At 35.1% G+C, this 21492-nt stretch overlaps 2 protein-coding genes across 4 annotated transcripts in view; both read left to right on the forward strand.

Annotated features, from left to right (window-relative positions):
• Positions 1–6192, forward strand: LOC106129272 (alpha-amylase 4N-like). Its single transcript, XM_013327782.2, has 9 exons — positions 1–160; positions 522–693; positions 2030–2181; positions 3042–3222; positions 3757–3872; positions 4034–4541; positions 4810–5010; positions 5497–5658; positions 6048–6192. Exons 1-9 carry the CDS (start codon positions 156–158, stop codon positions 6057–6059), a joined length of 1509 nt encoding a protein of 502 aa, XP_013183236.1. The 5' UTR covers positions 1–155; the 3' UTR covers positions 6060–6192.
• A 5118-nt stretch (positions 6193–11310) lies between these two features.
• LOC106129247 (fibronectin type III domain-containing protein 5) overlaps positions 11311–21492 on the forward strand; it is a 102020-nt gene continuing 91838 nt past the window's right edge. For all 3 annotated transcript variants that reach the window (XM_060947579.1, XM_013327747.2, XM_060947580.1), the window contains exon 1: positions 11311–11556. The gene's annotated coding sequence lies outside the window, so the exon portion shown is untranslated. The remainder of the gene's footprint in view (positions 11557–21492) is intronic.

Raw genomic sequence — 21492 nt, forward strand, 5'->3', positions numbered from 1 at the left:
CAACTTATCAAGGATTTAACAGTGATAACGATAACGCTAAGCAACAAAACAAAAACCGAGGTTTTATCGGAAACTATATAAGTGTTGGCACGGTAGGAGGTAGATATCAGATAAATATAACAGTAATTTCAAACAGGGGAGCTGAATATTAATTAATGAGGTAATTATTACATTAATATTACTGTAAAAGATTTAATACAGCTTTAACAATGTACAGTACAGTCACCTGAAAATGTTTATTATACACATTTGCATAGGAAATGTTCGGGAAGTTGGACAATTGACATTCGCAGGTGCCTGTCATTTACCTACCACCTATCATTAAGAAGATTTTGATAAGCTTTTATTATTGCAATATTACTTTTTAGACAAAATATATTAAATGAATCTGACAGTTTCACATTTCACGACTTTGTTTTTTTTAAAGATATAATATATTGAAAAATCTGCTTTAAAAAAAAACTTATAAGAACAATGTAAAATATACGACATAATGACTTCACTTTTTTTTTAAATTTTAGGATGCTTCGGTTCCTCGTATTGATGTGTACGGCCGCCGTAGCCGTGGCCTACTACAACCCTCACTATGCATCAGGCAGAACCACTATGGTGCACCTTTTTGAGTGGAAGTGGAACGATATAGCCGATGAGTGCGAAAGGTTCCTCGGTCCAAGAGGATTTGGTGGTATTCAGGTAAGATGGCAACCGCCTACATAATACCTACTGATAGATGTGACTAAAATATACAGAAACAGACTGAAAGGCTAATTTGAATAATAACAATGTACTTACTATAAACGTAAGACGGCCTCTGTGGCGCAGCGGTAATAGGCTTGTCTGTGTCATCGGATGTCCCGGGTTCGAATCCCGGCCAGGGCATGATGAGAAAAGAACTTTTTCTGATTGACCTGGGTCTTGGATGTTTATCTATATTAAGTATTTATTATAAAATATAGTATCGTTGAGTTAGTATCTCGTAACACAAGTCTCAAAGAACTTACTTCGAGGATAACTCAATCAGTGTAATTTGTCCCGTATATATTTATTTATTTATTTATAAATAATTCCCTGAGGATCTGTTATCAAAGAAAACATACTGTGTGCCACATTTGTAAAACTCAATCACATCAGTGACTAACAAACTAGGGATTTATTAAGGCGATGAACTTAAAAAAATGTGAATCTATATCTATATTTTTTAGTGCCGTGTGGCTCCCGGCACCAATACAAAAAAGAATGGGACCACTCCATATCTTTCCCATGGATGTCGTAAAAGGCGACTAAGGGATAGGCTTACAAACTTGGGATTCTTTTTTAGGCGATGGGCTAGCAACCTGTCACTAGTTGAATCTCAATTCTATCGTTAAGCCAAATAGCTGAACGTGGCCATTCAGTCTTCAAGACTGTTGGCTCTGTCTACCCCGCAAGGGATATAGACGTGACGATATGTATGAATCTATATTTCAAACATACGTGGCTTTTGAGTCTTGTGAATGAAAAATAAAAGGTGTCAAAAAAACAAGATACTTACAACTACTCCACATTATTATTGAGTCAAAAGATGTAAGTCAATAAAATTATTTGCATATCATATTAGGTACCTATTCTCTTCCCTTTTTAATGAAAGCAGTGTATAAACACATTATGCAAATAGTGCAGGACTTACATGTAACTAATTAGAACCGCAGCGTATTCCATTACATTCTGAATATGCATAATAGAAGGCGAGAATATTGAAACTCACATGCTCGTGAAAAATTACAAAAAGTGAGGTTGTATAAATAATTTACTTTTTTCAGTTTACCTCTAGGTATTTGTGTTCAAACAAGGTAAATAAATCATTAAAGATAGTGATATAGGAGTCAACATATTTATTAAAATTAAATAAATCTATGATAAATGTAGGCATAGTCGTGATAAAAAGCGGATCCCAGGCTCTTCCTCAAAGAGGTCACAATTGAGTTTAACGCCAGGAGGACGATGTAACTTGTAAATGAAGTGGGTCATAAAATAATTTCGAAATTTCCAGATTTCTCCCCCAAACGAGAACCTGATGATCTGGTCGCACAACCGTCCGTGGTGGGAACGCTACCAGCCCATCTCCTACAGGCTCGTGACTCGGTCAGGCAACGAGCAGCAGTTCGCAGACATGGTCAGAAGATGTAACACTGCTGGCGTCAGGTAACGTGTTCAAAGATGTTAATTATTACAGAACTACCTACCCCGCAAGGGAGATAGACGTGACCATATGTATGTATTACAGAACTAGCGGCCCGCCACAGATTAAATGTGGTACACATACCTAGCCTTTAACGAAGTTACAATTAATTTGCCATGATTGTTTAAGTGGCCTACCAAATTAGCATGATTCAAGATAATGACAATAAATAATTAGCAAAAGATAATTCGAAAAGAGTTATCAAAGCCTTAATTTAATTCGCTGTTGGCCAATTACTTAGTGCATAATAATAACCTAAAATCACTGTGATGGTTTTTAAAGTACAAAGTGTGAAGATTGTCATCAAAAAATTATTTGTTAAAGATTATATTTAATATCAGTTAATTACGTCTACAATAATAATATTATCACAAATATATGGACAAATAGATTTGATTGCAAATGATATAAAAGAAATCACGGATACTGCTACTTTAATGATGATCATCAATTAATTTTTATCATCTTTATTTAAACCGAGTACCGCATGAAATCCTAGATTGAAATTGACTAATGAACTGATATTGATGAGGAATTATACGTTTCGAACTTACTTCGAGGCTTACTCAATTTAAGCAATTATCCAGATATATATATGTATATACATATATTCATTTATACGGCCTGTTTGGCGCAACGATTCTATTCTTCGTTAGTTTATTACAAAAACGATTTTTCTGATTGGTAAGGGTCTTAGGTGTTCAGAGAAGTTCTTTTTTAATCATGGTAATAACGGACGAAGCAAATAAAATTACAAAAGAGGCTAAAATAATATCACAACCTGGCTATAACAAATCAATAAAGGTGCCTTTGTTGTCCACAGAATTTACGTTGATGCCATCATCAACCACATGACTGGAACTTGGAACGAAAACACTGGGACTGGAGGCAGTACTGCTAACTTTGGGCAGTGGCACTATCCAGGAGTACCTTATGGCCAAAATGACTTCAACTGGCCAGTCTGTGTGATTAGCGGCAACGATTATGGATGCTGCCCTGAAAGGGTTAGTTATTTTGCATCATTGTATCGTGTTGTTTACGGTACTTTTGAATAGGACCACTACATCACTTTTCCCGTGGATGTGCAAACATCCATACTGGCAGATAAACCATAGTTCAAGTCAGCTGCTTACATTCCCACGCAGATTGCAAGACTCAAACAAGGGAAAGATTTATAAAGTGGGCTGGCAACCTGTCAATATCATTGATTATTATTTCAATCCTTCAATCCAGTCACCCAGCTAAATTTGGCTTTGGAGTCTTGTACTTCTACTACTAGCTCTATTTATAAAAGGTGAGACGTGATTTGTGTGTCTTAATAATATAAGAAACAAATGTAAGCCCTCACTGTACATAAGACTATTTGAATGGGTAATTACAATCAGCCAAATCAGTAACATGAAGCTAATTGTATTTTAAAACTTCTAAAATACAGGATAAGGCCGGAAAAGAGGTTGATAAATAGCCAATGTTGGTGATAATTTAAGAATCGTAAATTTTACGGCTAAGGGTTGACTGTAAATTGATTCTCTTTATAGGTACGTAACTGCGAACTCTCAGGATTAAAGGACTTGAACCAAGGCTCGGAGTACGTGCGTCAGCAGATTGTCGGTTACATGAACCACCTCATTGACTTGGGTGTTGCTGGATTCAGGTATAGTATTGCCTCATAACATTTATTCATATGACAAATTCCAAAAAAAAAAAAAATTACCATAATAATGCATCCTGCATTATTTTGTAATTTTACTTTAATTAAATTAATTTTATTTTCTGAACAGATTTCTTATTGATTTATCATTTTCGTGTTTCAAGGATTGACGCAGCAAAACACATGTGGCCAGGCGATCTGCGCATCATCTACGACAGGCTAAAGAACTTGAACACCGATCACGGCTTCCCATCCGGTGCTCGTCCTTACATCTACCAGGAAGTTATTGATCTTGGCGGCGAAGCTATCAGCCGAGACGAATACACTCCTCTTGCAGCAGTCACAGAGTTCAAATTTGGAATGGAACTGAGCAGAGCATTCCGAGGAAACAATCAACTAAGATGGCTTGTCAACTGGGGTCCACAATGGGGTCTACTGGCTTCTGATGTATCTCTTACTTTCATTGATAACCACGACAACCAAAGAGGGCACGGTGCCGGTGGCGATATCTTGACTTACAAAACCGCAAGAGCGTACAAGGCAGCTATAGCTTTTATGTTGGCTCATCCTTATGGAGAACCCCAGCTGATGAGCAGCTTCGACTTCACCAACACTGAAGCTGGACCTCCAATGGACAATAGTGGCAACATCATTTCTCCTTCTATCAATTCTGTAAGTATTTTAGATGTCGTTTTATTCTTCTATAGAAAGGTCCACGTATTTCCTATAAAATTTTCCATTTTGTGGTCTTTCAAGAAAACTTTATGCAAAGGATTATTTAACAATTTTGCTGCTCGTATACGAATATATTTTCCGGATATACTGGAAATGAAATTAGAAATATAAAATAACTAAATAATATTAAGTATTACTTTTTGTATAATTTCATGTAAAAAGTTTCATTCATAAATTATAAATCTACAATTATCTTTTCATCTAGGACGGAACCTGCGGCAATGGTTGGATTTGCGAGCACCGATGGCGCCAGATCTTCCAAATGGTCCAGTTCAGGAACGTAGCTGGTTCTACCACCCTCAACGACTGGTGGGATAATGGCGGCAACCAGATTGCCTTCTGCCGTGGTGGTCAGGCCTTCATCGCCTTCAACAACGAGTACTGGGATCTCAACCAGAACTTGCAGGTATGCAATTATGGTTTTGTGCTTTCGAAACTCACGCAGTCAGGCACAAGAGGTTTTTGTCATCGTCTATAAGCATGTAAAGATTTAGTAGCCTTCTCTTCCGAGAAAGAGGCGTCAATCAATGTATGTTTAAAAGCTTGAGAAGAGATGAATGTAAATTTCTTTATGTTTGTTTCATAAATTGTTAAAATAAACACAAAAAAGTTGCCGACGCTGAAAAAATACTACGAACTAATTATTAAACTTTTCGATTAAATCCAAAAGACTTAATTATATTCTCTTAATTGTTTCCACATTTTGCATGTTGAATTTGGCATCTGCTTTTCAGATAATACTGGACTTTCATTATAATTTATCCATTTCAGTTGCAATAATTAATATAATGATATGTCCAGCAAAATAATAAGGCTTCAATTTTCTGCAACAGCATATTTTTTAAGTTAAAATTGAAAGATTAAAATAAATGCTTTTTTCATCTTTTTCCAGACTTGCCTGCCTGCTGGATCTTACTGTGACATAGTGTCTGGCACTAAGAACGGTAACAGCTGTACTGGTAAGACCGTAACTGTTGGTAATGATGGCCGTGCTAACATCAACATTGGTGCCAACGATTACGACATGTTCCTTGCTATCCACAGAGGCGATGATGTAAGTATTTTAAACCATTATCATTGTAATTCTTGATTTTTATGAATTTTATTGAAATTTTATGTCTCCAATGCAGGGTTAAGTAGTAAGTCTTCCTTGTATGACGGATATGAAGAATGGTCCATTACCTTTTACGGAAACTTTAAGCGAGTTGCTATATATACAAAATGTAGCTATCAGATAAACGGAGGGGCTTTAGATTTGTGGTCGGCTATCCCCTCATCGCAATGCAAAGAACGCTTACAGTGCCACTGTCTTGAGAATAGCACTATTTTAATGCTCCTTTCTTTATGGAAAAAAATAAGAAAACATTCCTATTCAGTCCCGAAGAACTTTTTATTGTATGTACGAGTATATAAACAAATAATGCTATATTTTCATTGTTACAGTCACGACTCTAGAGCTATGCCAGTGACCTGAAAGAGATGATGACTATCTGTAAATAAGACTCCTTTTACCATCTGACTCGAGTTATAAAAATTGTTGTATAGTTTAAACATCGTTTCATACGATAATAAAAGTCAATTCAAACTATTTATTTTTGTTTTTTTTTTTAAACATAGTGAATAAATTGCAGGACGTACCAGTTGTTGCAAAAGTCAATTAAGGGAAAGGTTTATTAACTAATTTAAGGTATTCTTATTTAAGGCGATAGGCTAACAAATGCCAAAAACTCATAATTCCAATCCTATCTTAAAACTAAAAAGTAAGAAAATTGTGGGAGACGACGTTTTGGTAGATACGCAAAATTGAATCTCTATTCCAACATTACGCTATACAGCCGAACGTGGCCTTTCTGACTTTTCTAGGCTGTTAGCTCTTTACTGTGCAAGGAACAAAGTTTGTTTTTCATTCTTGACCCAAGAAATCTGCTGATTGCACCGTTAATCCGGAAAGCGTGATCACTTAGCTGCACCGGGCATCAAAATAAACTTGTTACGTGCGCTGTAAATTGAGCGATACCACAAACAGTCCGTCCCGTTTACCAACATCGCCATTTAATCCAGGGTTGATAGCTTGATCTGGCTTAAAAATATCGGCGTTCAGTAAATGCAGGAAAACCGTGTGATTTTCAGCTGGACGAAATATGGTTAAGAGAATTAACAGCTTCATTAAATTTCTCTCTCATCTTCGGAGCCTGGGTCCGTACAGTCTTCAGTTAAATTATTATTATACGCATGCCACCGTTGCCAAAGTTGGCGTTGATGTGGTTTACACTTAAACTCCTTTGGATTTTTTAAATCAACATGTTATTTAAAGCAAGTCTCTATTATAGCATGCTGGTTTTTGTCAAATAAGAGGTCGAAACTACTTTACATTGGGTACATTTAGTTATCAATTAAAATATCAATTTACATGGCTTAGGTTGACCCTGATTGTAAACTTTACCTCGCCAAAAATAACCACATTACGATTCAAGTAAATTTGGATCGTTTTCAACCCGTTACGATAAAAAAAGATTACGTCCCAGTTTGCAGTAATCGGGTCAATGTACTTCACATTTTTGCTGAGTCACTTCATCAATTGTTATGCGAAAATCACAATGTCGGAGCTGACATAGAAAATTTTAACGATCATTTCCATTTTTCGATTTGTAGTGAATATAACCAATCGCTTAAAATCGAATTGATTATTAGGTTGCCTATGTAGTGAGAATTGTTTACATAAACTTTATAAATTCTTTTTTCAAATGACGCTCTAAATTAAAATATACATACATACATACATAAATGTTAAAATATACGTAAATGTCTCACAAAGGCCGAAAGACCACGTTCAGATCCAAATAGTGACAGGTTACTAGTCCATCGCCTAAAAGACGATCCCAAGTTTATTAGCCTAGACATTAAAATATATCTTTAATAGGTGATTAATAAAATTGCCACGAAAAATATAATGGAAATAAATTCTTGCTAACTGATTGGCTGCTGCTGCCCATTGCTGCTAACCATTTACCTTGATGTCTGAGTCTTAAACCGATAGGTTATACGGTGTATAGCCTTAAGGTTTTTGTCGAAAGTTTACATCCATACTACCAGATCTATCTTCATTTAATGTTCCTGTTATACTAGTTTATAATAGACAATTATGAGAGTTAGGCTCAATTTATGACAAACTAAAGTAGGTTGCATTTTTTTCTTACTATATGCATCCCTGTAAAAGTATTTAAAGCATTGATCACAGGTAAGAATAAAATACAAAAAAAAATTGCATAAGGCTCTGTTGAACGAGATTTTTTTTAAAACAACTTGCATAGGTACTCTTTAGTTCTTTTTTTTTCTGTACCCAATTTTCTACAATTGTCAAATTCGTGTAATCTAAATAAAAAATTACTCATCATATATGTATTTTCATACCAAAATAATATTAAAGTTTATTACAGTCCAGCCAGTCTGTAAAATGATGCTAACAAGCCTAACCCGTAAACGCCCTAGTTTTGTAGTTAATAAATTGCCACAGCCGACGTGTGTCGCCATTCGATTAATTTTTTACAAAGCGATCACGCTGTAGGACAGTTTGCACCGTCATTTAGTAGGTCTCCAATTCCCTTTAGTGTACCTTCATGAAAAGTACATTGGACTTTGTCGAAAAGGTTATATCAGCTCAACATTTTAGTCTTATAGTTGTAAGTTTTAAAAGTAGTCAATAACAAATCTTATGATCGGAGCTTGCTTTATTGCCGGGGGAATGTTCAATAACATTCCTTTGCTTACGTCTGCATAAATATGTACTTAAAGTCATGCCTATTGCCCAGCGGGCAAGGCAGAACCTTCATCTCTCCACTTACCAAAACATAATCCCTACGCTTCTTTCGCTACATCCAGATTCATAACTCTCTTCTTGCAAGCTCGTCAGTTTTGGGTACTCTGACCTGACTCAAAACTGAGGGGCTTTGGATTTGGATGTAGGCAACGGCCCAATGCTTATTATTGAGACCGAATGAGAAGGCCTCCTATGACCAGGTATGGACTTATTACAGATTACGTTAATAAAATAAATGGCCAATAATAAGACATCAACATAGTTACCGTGCGATCAACCGTGTGTTCCTAAAAATCGAATGTACGACGTAATTTTTAACCATATGTTAACCGAAGCATTTTCTTCGAAGGTCTGATTGTTGTAATTATTTCCCATACTCAAGGTAATATAATCTAATACCAGCTTTCTACGATTATTAGTCACATTCTTTTGTTTCTATTGCTCCGAGGTGGATTTGACATTCAGATTTCTGTAGGGTGGCAAGTTATGAATTTTAATATGAGTCTGTGACAGTTGCATGCTGATAACTGTCAAACAATATTCGTCCATTACAGCAAAATATCACAACTTACTGTTTATTACTTTTTACTGGAATTGTTGGTGCATTGTAAATTTTTGACAGGATATACGATTTTAAAGGCGAACAATCCAGGGCGATGAATTTACTCATTACTCACTAAGCAAGGGCTAAATGAGAGATGTCTATTTGCATTTTTTTATTTTTTTCATTCGTAGGTACGTCGTTGTTTCGAAGTGTGATTATTTAAAACCATGCGTCATACTAAACTCATTAGGCTCCTAAGTGTAAATAGGTACTCAGTTTTAAGCCAGTTAGACATAATTATTATTGAGCAGTTTGAGCTGCCTCAGGTGACGTAGGTACAGCTGTAATTATTAATAAAAGTTTAATTAATATAATGCGCCTTTTGTATCATGGCAACTTATCCTTATATACTAACTTTTCTTCTTTTCTTATATACTAACTTATAATCTAACTTTTCAATTGAGGTCCTAACTAAGGGAATAAATAATACAACAAGTGCAATCTCTCGCGTTGGTCAATTAGCAAAGGAAAAACACAGTGTTATAAGGCTAACAAACTTTGGATTCTTTTTATAAGGCGATGGGCTAGCAATCTGTCACTATTTGAATCTCAATTCTATCATTAAGCTAAATAGTTGAACGTGGCCATTCAGTCTTTTCACGACTGTTGGCTCTGTCTACCCCACAAGGGATATAGACGTGACCATATGTATATGTATGTTATTAGGCCATTCCCTTGATTAACTTTTACAATCTGCACAGGAAGACAAGCAGCTGGCATATACTATATATACGTTTTTTTCATTACCAAACCGGCATGGCAGCTTTCACTAGATGTATGTGCCCTTAGTCGCTTTTTACGACGATGGAAAAGCGATGAAGTGGTCCCTTTCGAAAGTTCTGCGAACCACACGGCACAGCAGCTGTACTAATAAAAAAAGTTTTGAAATAAATGACTTTCATAACTCTTTATGGCTTAGGTGTCAAATAGTGCAGGTCACTTATTAAACTTTTGATATTAAACTGTTAAAATTTTATTAGAATTGTCGAATAAAAGAGTTCTTCGAGTACTATAAAGTTAACGTGCAGTGGAAAATATTGAGTCTTACATACATATAGTCACGTCTATTATCCCTTGCAGGGTAGACTGAGCCAATAGCCTCGAAGAGACTGACATGCTACGTTCAGCTTTAAAGCATAATGATGATAATGAGATTCAAATAGTGACAGGTTGCTAATTCATCGCCTACAAGAAGAATGCCAAGGTAATTAGCCTTTCCTACAGTCGCCTTTTACGACATCCACGGAGTGGTCTTATTTTAAAGTGCCGGGAACCACACGGGAAAGGGAACACGGGCAACCATATTGACTCCTGTGATTGGGAATTTTATAAGTTAGGTTTGGAAATATTCCGGATGGTAGAACAACTTAAAAAATGTGTTTGAAAATGAAAGACTAATAATGCCCAAGACCGAACAAAATGGAGTTGGAGAGACAAATGTCGGAAAACGGACCCAGGGCCACAAATCATGTAGCGATAGGAGGTGCAACAAGGAATACAATAATATAACATACAATCACGTCTATATCCCTTGCGGTAGACAGAACTAATGGAAAAGCTAATAAACATGAGATTCTTCTTTTAGACGATAGCATAAACAAACAGCATAAAGTTGAACAAAAGTTACAAAAAGTATTTAATAGTCGGGAAAATGCCACGGGAAAAAACTAGTGTACGACAAACGTAAAAGAAAACCAAGAATTGTGCCGTAGGGCTTCCAACGCGCGGGTTGAATATTTAATTTGAAACAATATTGATAATTTCGTTGACCATGACACAGTGGCATTTCCTTTTTTGTCAGTCATTACTGTTTTAATTTTGACTCGTATTCATAGAGGGCTACAAATTTAATGTCACACTTTACGAGGTTAAAAGAGTCTTGTTTTATTGTAATTTTATTTTAGAGAGATCTTAAATTTTAAGTTATTTTATGTTATATCGCACAAGTCGCATTTCCTCTTTTATTGTTTTTTTTTTCAGTTCATGAGTTTATTTTTTTTTAATTATTAATTATAAGTTTTTGTCTCCCTTATTTATTATACCTAGTCGGTTTTTATATTAAATCGAATACCGAATGCAATAAAAAAGGAAAAACCTAACGAAACTTTAACTACCTCACTTTTTTAAACTGGCAGTCAAGAAAGAAAAAAAAACTACAACCAAAAACAAAGTACAAAAGGAAAGTACGGATTCAGAAATTAATCTACGTACTTACATAAATACGATGTTACAAGCCAGCCCTAGTCAACCCGCCCGCGCTACGTTTCACTCAGTCGTGGCTTACACCTGAACAACGGAAGACGTGTACCGACGCGTAGCTGAAACAGCGTAAATTTTTAATACCCGACCATTTGACGACCAAAAATTTAAATTCCGATCGATTTTTAAATGTGTTTAGCATGTGGTAGTGTTGTATCAGACGACGTATGGTGACCGCGTTGTGAACATTTGAAGGAGTGTATTCAAAGTTTCTGAAGTGTACGCGTGTGGAGTTTTTTGTGCGATACTGCTGAGTTTTCTTCTCCGGAAAGGTAAGTGATTTTTTTTTGTTATTTTTTTTTAATTCGCGATAATAGCAATTTCAGGTGAAGAGTTCAGTCACTTAAATATGCTTTCAGATTTAACTTGGTAACTTACAAAAAAAATACATCAATTGTTATTTTTTTCTTGGTAGTCGATTTTCAACCGTTAAACTAACTAAATCATAAACTTACATTTAAATATTTGTGAACTCTTGATATTTTAATAAAAATATTTGGTAGCATGAAAGGTAAGATATCATTTTTCTTATAACTTCCTTCTAAACGATATTTTACCCCAATTCATCCAAGTGATAAGGACAGGCGGTGACAGGTGTAAGGATTTAATAAAATCGTCCAGCATTTAATACTCTAAGCTTCAATCCCACATTTTTACTATAATTTTATTAAAAAAAGGTACTAGACTTGCGCCGTTAATTTTTTTTTCTAATTAGATTTTTTAAGAATCAACACGTTTTTCAGCATAAAAATGGAAGACCTACCGACTTAATTTTAAAATTTGTTTGATTTCTAGCATAGCATCATTAATATTTTTTATATAATCACGTCTATATGCCTTGCGGGGTAGATAGAGTTAACAATCTTGAAAAGAGTGATAGACCACATTTAGCGATTAATATTTATTTGCTCAAAATGGTTAACTGATTTTTATGAATACTTTAAGTTTATATTATAAATGTATGTATAATATAGGTGCTTCAGCAAGTAGGAACGATGCGTGACTACAGGTAGTTCAGATTTTCAATTCTAACCTGTTAGTTTGATGTAATATATAACCTACATATGGCATTTTTATTTAGCTCACTAGAATTGTATTTTGTTTTTATATTTAAAAACAAAGATAGATTATTTACAATATAATTTAATAAGTATCTAATGATAGTTTCTTTAAATGCTAATAAACATTTCAACTAATCCATCATATTTTTTTTCATTTTGTAAAAATTATCAAATTCGATCAATTCGTTCAAAGTGCTCTTAGGGCTAGGAAATAAGACTAAGAAAATGTCCTCATTCAGAGAACTGGATGTGTAACCATGCCCCAAACTATTTTCCCCTGAAAAGGGTAACGGAGGTCGGAAAGGAGTCATTTCGTATTGAAATCTGACTTCACGTATGGTCAAAAGTGAACCCCATGCTTTTTCCCGAAGACTAACAAAAGGAGAAAGAAGCATGCTACATTAAGTAAATCTGCTTTACATAAGAAGTAACCCAATTCTTTTGATTCCCCTAATTAACAGTCAACGGACTGTAGTTCAGGCATTATCGTAAAAGGTAAGACTTTTCTTTTACATCACAAAGATAATCTGAATCTGCCCTGTGATGTTGGTAACCTACAAACAATATGGAATGTAAATTTTGATAGTCACAATATAAACTTCTGAATCAACTTGCACTTTATTTCAGGCGATGGGTAACAACATTGTCACTGTATTTGAATTTCAATTCCAAAGTTATATTCTGAGTAACCAAATGTGGTCATAATTATTCTATTTAAACAAACTATCACTTCTTTATCACACAAATGTGTCCGATAGCAAAATATGGTTACTCAAAAAGTAAGGAGCGGACAGAGCCAACAATCTCGAAAAGATCAAAAGACAGTAGTTAAAAACTAATATTTTACTGCTAACTCTCTTACTCATCATCTTCCCAGTTGTAATTTCAGCAATTTGGTTCAAACCCAGGGATCCATTAAGACAGCATGAGTTGTTAACGAGACAAAGACTTTACGGTTGGTTGCCCTGCTAACACTTACCTTTCTTAGTCTGTCGCTTTACTTAAGATCCTATACCTAGACGAGACAGATATAAACAAATAAGACCAGTCTTATTCATAACTAGTCATTGGCCGCGATATCGTAGGTACGCATTGATTTTATAATATTTGAAGATAGGCTAACCATCTGGTGCTTGACTTTAAAGAAAATTAAACTTCTCTTATAAATACAACAAAATAGCTGTTGACGAAAATTTTAATAATAAATAGTTTTGTTTGTATGTAGATAGAAAATTATCGTAGGCCGAACGGTTACCGGTAAATCTACCTGAATGATAAAGAGTAAGATCTAGAGTTAATCATACCACGGTTATAGAGTTCCTGAGTTATTTAAATTAGTTTCATGCTCTTTCGGCGATATGATCCTAATGGGTACGGTACTCTTGCAAAGGTTGCGGTGGTCAGACGAGAGTATGAGTATTTACGATTCAACCTCAGACTAATCTTCAGAGAGGTGAGATAAGAACTAAATCGGTGAGCAAGATGATGAACGATAAATCGATTAAGTTGTTACTAACTCACTTCCACATTCATGTATCGTGGGTAGAACCTGGCCATTCCCCAGACAAAAAAAAATCGCCGGAAATTGCTGAGATGTTCAGAGTTGGCTTATCACTGATTTCTTCGCGAATAAAATACAAATCTCAAAAAATATAACTAACACTAAGCTACGAAATCGTTAAATTTCTTCATTTCGTTTGCTCGCAGTAATGACCGAATATTTTTCTCAATTTAGAGCAGCTTAAACGCAAAAAAGGATACATTGCTTGCGAATATAATAAAGTACCTAGGGTTCGTTAAAAGTATTCAAATTTATTCATGCCGGTTAAACGTGTAAGGGTAATTAGAACAAGTTTAAAGGGTTTGTCCGTGTTGACATTATTTCCATATTAATTGTCATAAATAAGTTTTGGTAACTTGAAGCATTTGTAGTAATAACCTCAATTTTAATATGCCATACCAAATTGATTAATATGACCAAATAAAATTTTTCCAGTTCTACACTATGATTAATGTAATTAATAGAGCTATGAAAATGTTATGAGACAATCTGAAAATCAATCCCATTCTTCAGCCATCCTGTTTATGGCGGCCTTAGAACATTTTCAATAATTAAATAAATAATAAATAAATAAATATATACGGGACAAATTACGCAGATTGAGTTAGCCTCGAAGTAAGTTCCAGACTTGTGTTACGAGATACTAACTCAACGATACTATATTTTATAATAAATGCTTATATAGATAAACATCCAAGACCCAGGCCAATCAGAAAAAGTTCTGTTCTCATCATGCCCTGGCCGGGATTCGAACCCAGGGCCTCTGGTGTCACAGACAAGCGTACTACCGCTGCGCCACAGAGGCCGTCGATTGCCGTGTAAAAAGTTATTGTATACAAGTAGATAAATTGAAGGTACATTATGTAAATGCCGCGGTTTCTTCTTCATTAATAATTCAAATCATCAATCTGCCAGATTACACCGATGCCTACATTTTCAGTGTATGCCTTCAGGGCGTTTCCTACATAATTAATTTGTAATTAATTGAAAACGCCATTTCTGCAAGTAACTGTGAAAATACGTTTTCGAAGTTACCAGCGAAAGTCATGTAAGAATATTTCTAATTTGAGCAAAGTTCTGTGTGTAATTTAGCTTGTAAAAATGACCTCGAAGATCTAAATATTGTAGTGGTCGTGGTTTCGAACGTAAGTGGTTTTGTACGTAATAAAAAATGTAAACATAATGTATAGCTACTAATTATCTATATCTTTTTAATTTTCTCTATCTAAAATCATAAAAAGAATAAATACACATTTTTTTGTGTAATTACTCATTAAATTACAAATTTGATTTTAAGAAAATTTTAACTTCACGTCCAAACACAATCTATACTAATATAATAAAACTGAAGAGTTTGCTTGTTTGAACGCGCTAATATCAGGAAGGAACGACTGGTTCGAATTGAAAAAATCTTTTGTGTTGAATAGACCATTTATCGAGGAAGGTTTTAGGCTATATACCTATCATCACGCTGCAACTATTAGGAGCGAAGAAATAATGAAGAGGGCTTCAATGATGCCCAAAATAACTATGCCACGCGGACGAAGTCGCGGGAACAGTTATAAAATTAAGAAATACAGATTCTGATTTTAATCAGAATAGTTTTTTATATCAATTCTCTCGATACTTAGTATAATTAATGCATAAGTACCTACGTCTGTCTGTTATCCCAGGTAAAAGCAGGCTATGTAGTGGGACAGAAAGAATTATTCTGGGATTTTTAAGGACTCGGAGCAATGTTAGTGGCAAATGAAAAATATATAATATTTAATTAAAATAATATCTACAGTAGTGTTTGTGCTTCAAAGTCAAATACATAGCTTTGGTTTAAAATAGTCATTTAAACTGAACGGGAAATATTTCCCCGGCAAAATTGGGACGGGTCAGCCAATATAGACGTATAAAGAAAACCTGGCAGTTTATCACCAGTGCTCATAGAGGTAGAATGAAACGCCTTTTGTTTTGGTAAGAGTGTGCATTGCAGAGTTTAGGTAAGGTGGTTTTTGGCGGTGATATGTGCCAATTGGTAAATGGTTTCCCTCCAGAGTGTTGAGGATGCAATTGGCACTATAGTCAGGAGAAAGAAGAATTGGTGTCGAGTGTCAGTCTGTTTTCTTATAGAAAGATCAGCGTCAGTTGTCAAGTGGTAGAAAATCAATCTCCTTTTACTAACTAACTACATACATAAATACATACGGTCACGTCTATATCCCTTGCGGGGTAGACAGAGCCAGTCTTGAAAAGACTGAATGGCTACGTTCAGCTATTTGGTTTAATGATCGAATTGAGATTCAAATAGTGACAGGTTGCTAGCCCATATCGCCTAAAAAAGAATCCCAAGTTTATTAGCTTTTCCCTTAGTCGCCTTTTACGACGTCCATGGGAAAGAGACAGAGTGGTTCTATTCTTTTTTGTGTTGGTGTTTTTGTATACTAACTAATTATACTAACTAAATTCCTCTGTTAATTTAAATGGATAATCTATATATATAAAACTCTTCCGTTACTGAGTGACTGACTGACAGACAACGTACAGTCGAAACTACTGGTCGTAGACAGCTGAAATTTGGAATGTAGGTTCCTTGGGATATGTAGGGGAGCACTAAGAAAGGATTTTTGGAAATTCAACCCCCAAGGGGGGGAAAAGGGGTAAAAACGTTTCTATGAAAAATCTTATTCCTTGGGTTTATAAACTTGAAACTTGGCATGAACACGTACATAGGCAAGTAAATATGTTTGACATTATAAGTTTTTTCAAACTACCCTCCAATCGTGATTTAGGGGGTGCGATTGGGTGACTGATTTATTAACGCACAGCCGAAACCGCTCGGTATAGGAGTCTGAGATTTTGAACAGAGGTTCCTTTAGTAACATAAGTGAGCACTAAGAAGGGATTTTTGAAATGTCAACCCCCAAGGGGGGGAAACGGGATAAACTGAGCCGGGGCTGCGGGAAAGTTCTAACGCGATAACGTGGCCCCGGAACGCAAAGGGCAACTGAAGGAACGAGGTGGGTTTTAGTCAGTAAAAGTCTGACACTCCCTTCCGTTCCACCCAGAGCGGGAGAGGTCATTTGATGATTTCCCATCCTTAAAAAAAAAGACTTTGTATGTCAACTTTCAGTCGTCTCTTTAACATACATAATTATGTACATACATGCATAACATTAATAACATCACGCCTTTAAATCCCTATTTTGTGTTAACACTACCCATACAAACAGCTAAAAGGAAACAAGTGAAGAGACGAAATTTGTCCGCATCCATTTTCACCTAAATTCTTAACGTTAATGAGATTTACTTTTTATTATCAGGTCAACCTAATAGCCTCACATGTACGTATAACTTCGTAAGAATTTTCTTTCAACTCCTAACCGTTGAGGAGTTGTACCTTCCATCATCAGCTCATTCACATGGGATGATGACTATCAGACGCAAATACTTAAACAGATCTATGAAATTGTCAAAAACGTAATTGCCTGTAAATTTGAGGTTTGCCCTTGATTTCCCTGGAATACCATCATCAGGTCCTGACTAGGTAACAACGGGACCAACTTGAAAGTATACTCTACCGAACAAAAAAAGAATCACGTAAATCGGTCCATAAATCTCGGCGTAATCGGTATGCATAAATAAAACACCCGAATTTTATATTAAAAGCGAAAAACACTCACTTAGGAATCACGAAATCTCAAAATCTATTGAGCCAATAAAGATGAAATTTTACAGGAACGTAGATTTTAATTAGGAGGGATACACTAAGAAAGAATTTTTTGGAAATTAAATTCCTAAGGGGGTAAAATGGGAGAAATTTTATGGCGTATCCTTATAATCTAAAATAAATTTGCGCGGGCGAAGCCGCGGGCAAAAGCTAGTGTGATTATAAAATAAGTCGCATGACAGGAAAAAGAAGGTTTACGTCCTCTGACACTAGCGATTTTCTCTCCATGTTAGTCCATTTAAGCCTAGTGTTCATTTCGTATGTCATCCTTTTCAAAGTTTCACTTCTTTCATTGAGGCGTGACTGGTATTTCTTTTTATATGGACGTCCCACGCTTTCATAAACCCTTCTCGAGATGGTATTGAGCTATAAATAGGCAGTATGTTTTCATAAAAAAATAAAGGTTAACTTCTTGTTATGTGGGGAAAAGATTTATGTTACGTACTTTTCAATTACCTTTATAAAAGAAGAGGTTATCAATAGGTCGCTTTTTTTTCAATTATGCTGTATTTTTCGAGCAAGTAAACGCGTGTTTGTATGGAGCTTCATTAGTTCCATCGCGTTACCATTAGGTGGCGCTAATTAAATCACATACAAATTCGCGTTTACTTCATCGACGCGTTTGATCGAGTAAAACTCGCACTAACGCCTCTGATGGTTGTTTTCAGTTCTTAGTATCTACCATTTAATGGATACTGGCATTTGGCGCCTTTGGCTACAACCAATAAGAAGTAAGGAGGTCTATTTTATATCTTGAAGCACTTTCTAACTCCTACATTAATCAAAAAAAGATAGAAAGAAAGAGTATATAATATGAGATACTAACTTATAAATATTTGCAAATAATACCGTTATGTAGTTCGTGTGAAACCTATCTGAATAACTAAAATTACCAAAACACTTTAACGAGAAAGGAAAGCTTTTAAAAAAATAAAAGCAAAATGTTCTCATATGGTGTTTATTTTTTACTTCGAGCTTATAATGCACACTCTATATACAGAGTGTTATATATTGTACAACGGCAAAGCATTATTTCGGCAAGGCCGGCCCATCTCTTGAAGTGGCCCTACAGTACTACGCAAACCGAATGAGGTCACAACTTGAGGCCAGATTTTTTCATTGTCATGAAATTAGCAATTAACTCCACTTTTAGCAAAACTACCTCTAATCTGAGGTTTTGTACGCATTTTAACTAACTTAACACTAAAATACATAAACTAAATTACCTATATATTACCTGAATTAAATTATAATTATATACATTAAATTCCCACCCATGTCGTTATATTATATTTGTATAGGTTGGATGTTAATTTTAAGCGTAATAGAGTCTTACATTGTTACGAACATTTTTGGGCACAAAATGAATAAAACTTGTCTCAAAATATTTTTTTAAATAGATACCTTCCTACTTTGTTAACTCGATAATTTGTTATTGTATGAGATGATGTTATCAGAATCACAATCCCATCATAATCCAAAGGCTCTGTCTTTCTCGTAAGGAAGATTAAAGAATTGTATTTTATAAATATATAAGTGTGTTGCTACAATTTTGTTGCGCATTGATGAGCGAACATTCTGCTCAGTAACAACCTCGTTAGAAAAGGCTTGTTAGACTGAACTTCGTAGGAAATTGTCGGTAAATATTTGTTTCGGCTTCTGTTTGCCCTGTTCCAACTTAGAATATATTAGTTTATAAACAAAACTTAAATTTTAAACAGCAATAGGTTTTGACTAGTTTTTTTTTTCATAATAATTTTATTGAAAGTTTTATGCATTAATTCCTTAAAGGTGTTGGTACAATAAAATACTTTTTAATATCTACTAGTCTTGACAAAAATACCTCATAAAAATCGTAAACGTTACGGTCAAAAGTTGGGTCAGGAATACCCTTAACTGGCAAGTTTCAACGGCCTCTGTGGCGCAGCGGTAGTGCGCTTGTCTGTGTCACCGGAGGTCCCGGGTTCGAATCCCGGCCAGGGCATGATGAGAAACGAACTTTCTCTGACTGGCCTGGGTCTTGGATGTTTATCTATATAAGTATTTATAATAAAATATAGTATCGTTGAGTTAGTATCTCGTAACACAAGTCTCGAACTTACTTCGAGGCTAACTCAATCAGTGTAATTTGTCCCGTATATATTTATATTTAGTTTGCATTAAAATATAGATAGATAGATATACGTCGATGATACGTAAACGTCGTACGTCGGGACAGAATAATACCTAGACCTTTTATTTATTAATTTTATTGCTTGTTAAACAATTTTTTTTTAATTTCTTAACTTTTCTAATTAAAACTAACTAATTTAAATAAAGTAAAATTCCTAAAATATAAATTAAAATGATTAATTAAAGTTTGGACCCCTTGGTCCCATCACGTAGGCAGCACTCCAGCGCTGTATTGCAATGGCAATAAGTTATGTGTAGCAAAATTCCTGCCTCTGTATCTAAGTCCCCGGGTACGATCTCCGGTCAGATTTAGATGGAAAAAGGAACCCTTTTTAACCCTTCTACGTATCTACTCCACTAATCTTCGTGTCAATCTTCGTTTACCCAAAGTTGGGGGGGTTAATTTGAATAAAGATAATAAATATCATCCTTGATATTAGTGAATACTATTATGGTAGGATTTGCAGTAAATGACAACTATATAAACGAAAACATAATGTTTTACACATAATTTACCTCTTATCACTATTAAAGGACAGCCAGGGCTTGTCCCATGGTACCTTTATAACCTATAATACCCGCAGATAAAGGACCTTTTTACGGGGAAAGAATTATCATGATCTGCTTTGGAGATTAGCTCTTACAAACATTTATGTACATTCAAACGTGTTCACAGTTTTCATCACAATTAAACCAAATGAACCAAAAATATAGTTTTTGTAGACTATTGTTCATAATTTTTCTATAAATAACGAACAGGAAGAGATAGGCTTTTAAACTTGTGGGATTCTTCTTTTAGGCGATGAGCTAGCAACCTGTCACTATGTGAATCTCAATTCTTACATTAAGCCAAATAGCTAAACGGCCTGACAGTCATTTCAAGACGGTTGACTCTGTCTACACTGCAAGGGTTATAAACGTGATATGTATGAATAATGAACTGCAAAAAGCGGATTTCACTTTCCCGCAGTCGAAATCGCGGGTTTACTAAAAATTTGAAAAAGTTTACTTGTTATAAAATTGAATAAATACAGATGCGGTTGCATTAAAACGAAATAAGCATCACCGCATTCCGCATGCGGTTCCCGCAGTGCTAATGTTTACTGGCGGTAAGTTGGTGAAAACTAAACACCAAATACTTTACCTTTAGCATAATGCTAATATGTGGCTGGACTTAGTACTCCTATCTAGATTTACGCAAGCAGTTTGTTGAAATAGAATAAAATTTATATGTAAAGAAAAATTAATAGAGAAAAGGAGACTTGACCAACTCACATCACATCATAATTTATAGAAAGAAAATTAAGATATCGTTATATTAGTGCAAAGGACTTAGAAATTAAGGTGTTGTAGAATGACAGAAATTATTATAAACCACAGGCTCTGAAGCATAGCGATGGAAGGTAGAGCTCGCAGAGAGAGACTAGTACCTATATCTAGTATATTTTTGTAGTACCTGGGCGACCGGACCGGACCGAGAATTTTTTTAAACTATTTCTAAAAACATCAGAAATACTTAAAAAAAAAAACATACATACATAGGGTCACGTCTATATCGCTTACGGGGTAGACAGAGCCAACAGTCTTGAAAAGACTGAATGGCCACGTATAGCTATTTGGCTTAATGATAGAATTGAGATTCAAATAGTGACAGGTTGCTAGCCCATCGCCTAAAAAAGAATCCCATGTTTGTAAG

This window comes from Amyelois transitella, chromosome 13, assembly GCF_032362555.1.
Source record: "Amyelois transitella isolate CPQ chromosome 13, ilAmyTran1.1, whole genome shotgun sequence".
NCBI classification, from domain to species: Eukaryota; Metazoa; Arthropoda; class Insecta; order Lepidoptera; family Pyralidae; genus Amyelois; species Amyelois transitella.

What these genes read in the sequence shown, in the direction of transcription:
- LOC106129272 (XM_013327782.2), top strand. An exon ending in TGTAACACTGCTGGCGTCAG is followed by an intron (nt 2,182 to 3,041) that starts GTAACGTGTTCA and finishes TGTTGTCCACAG; the next exon opens with AATTTACGTTGATGCCATCA. An exon ending in ATGGATGCTGCCCTGAAAGG is followed by an intron (nt 3,223 to 3,756) that starts GTTAGTTATTTT and finishes TTCTCTTTATAG; the next exon opens with GTACGTAACTGCGAACTCTC.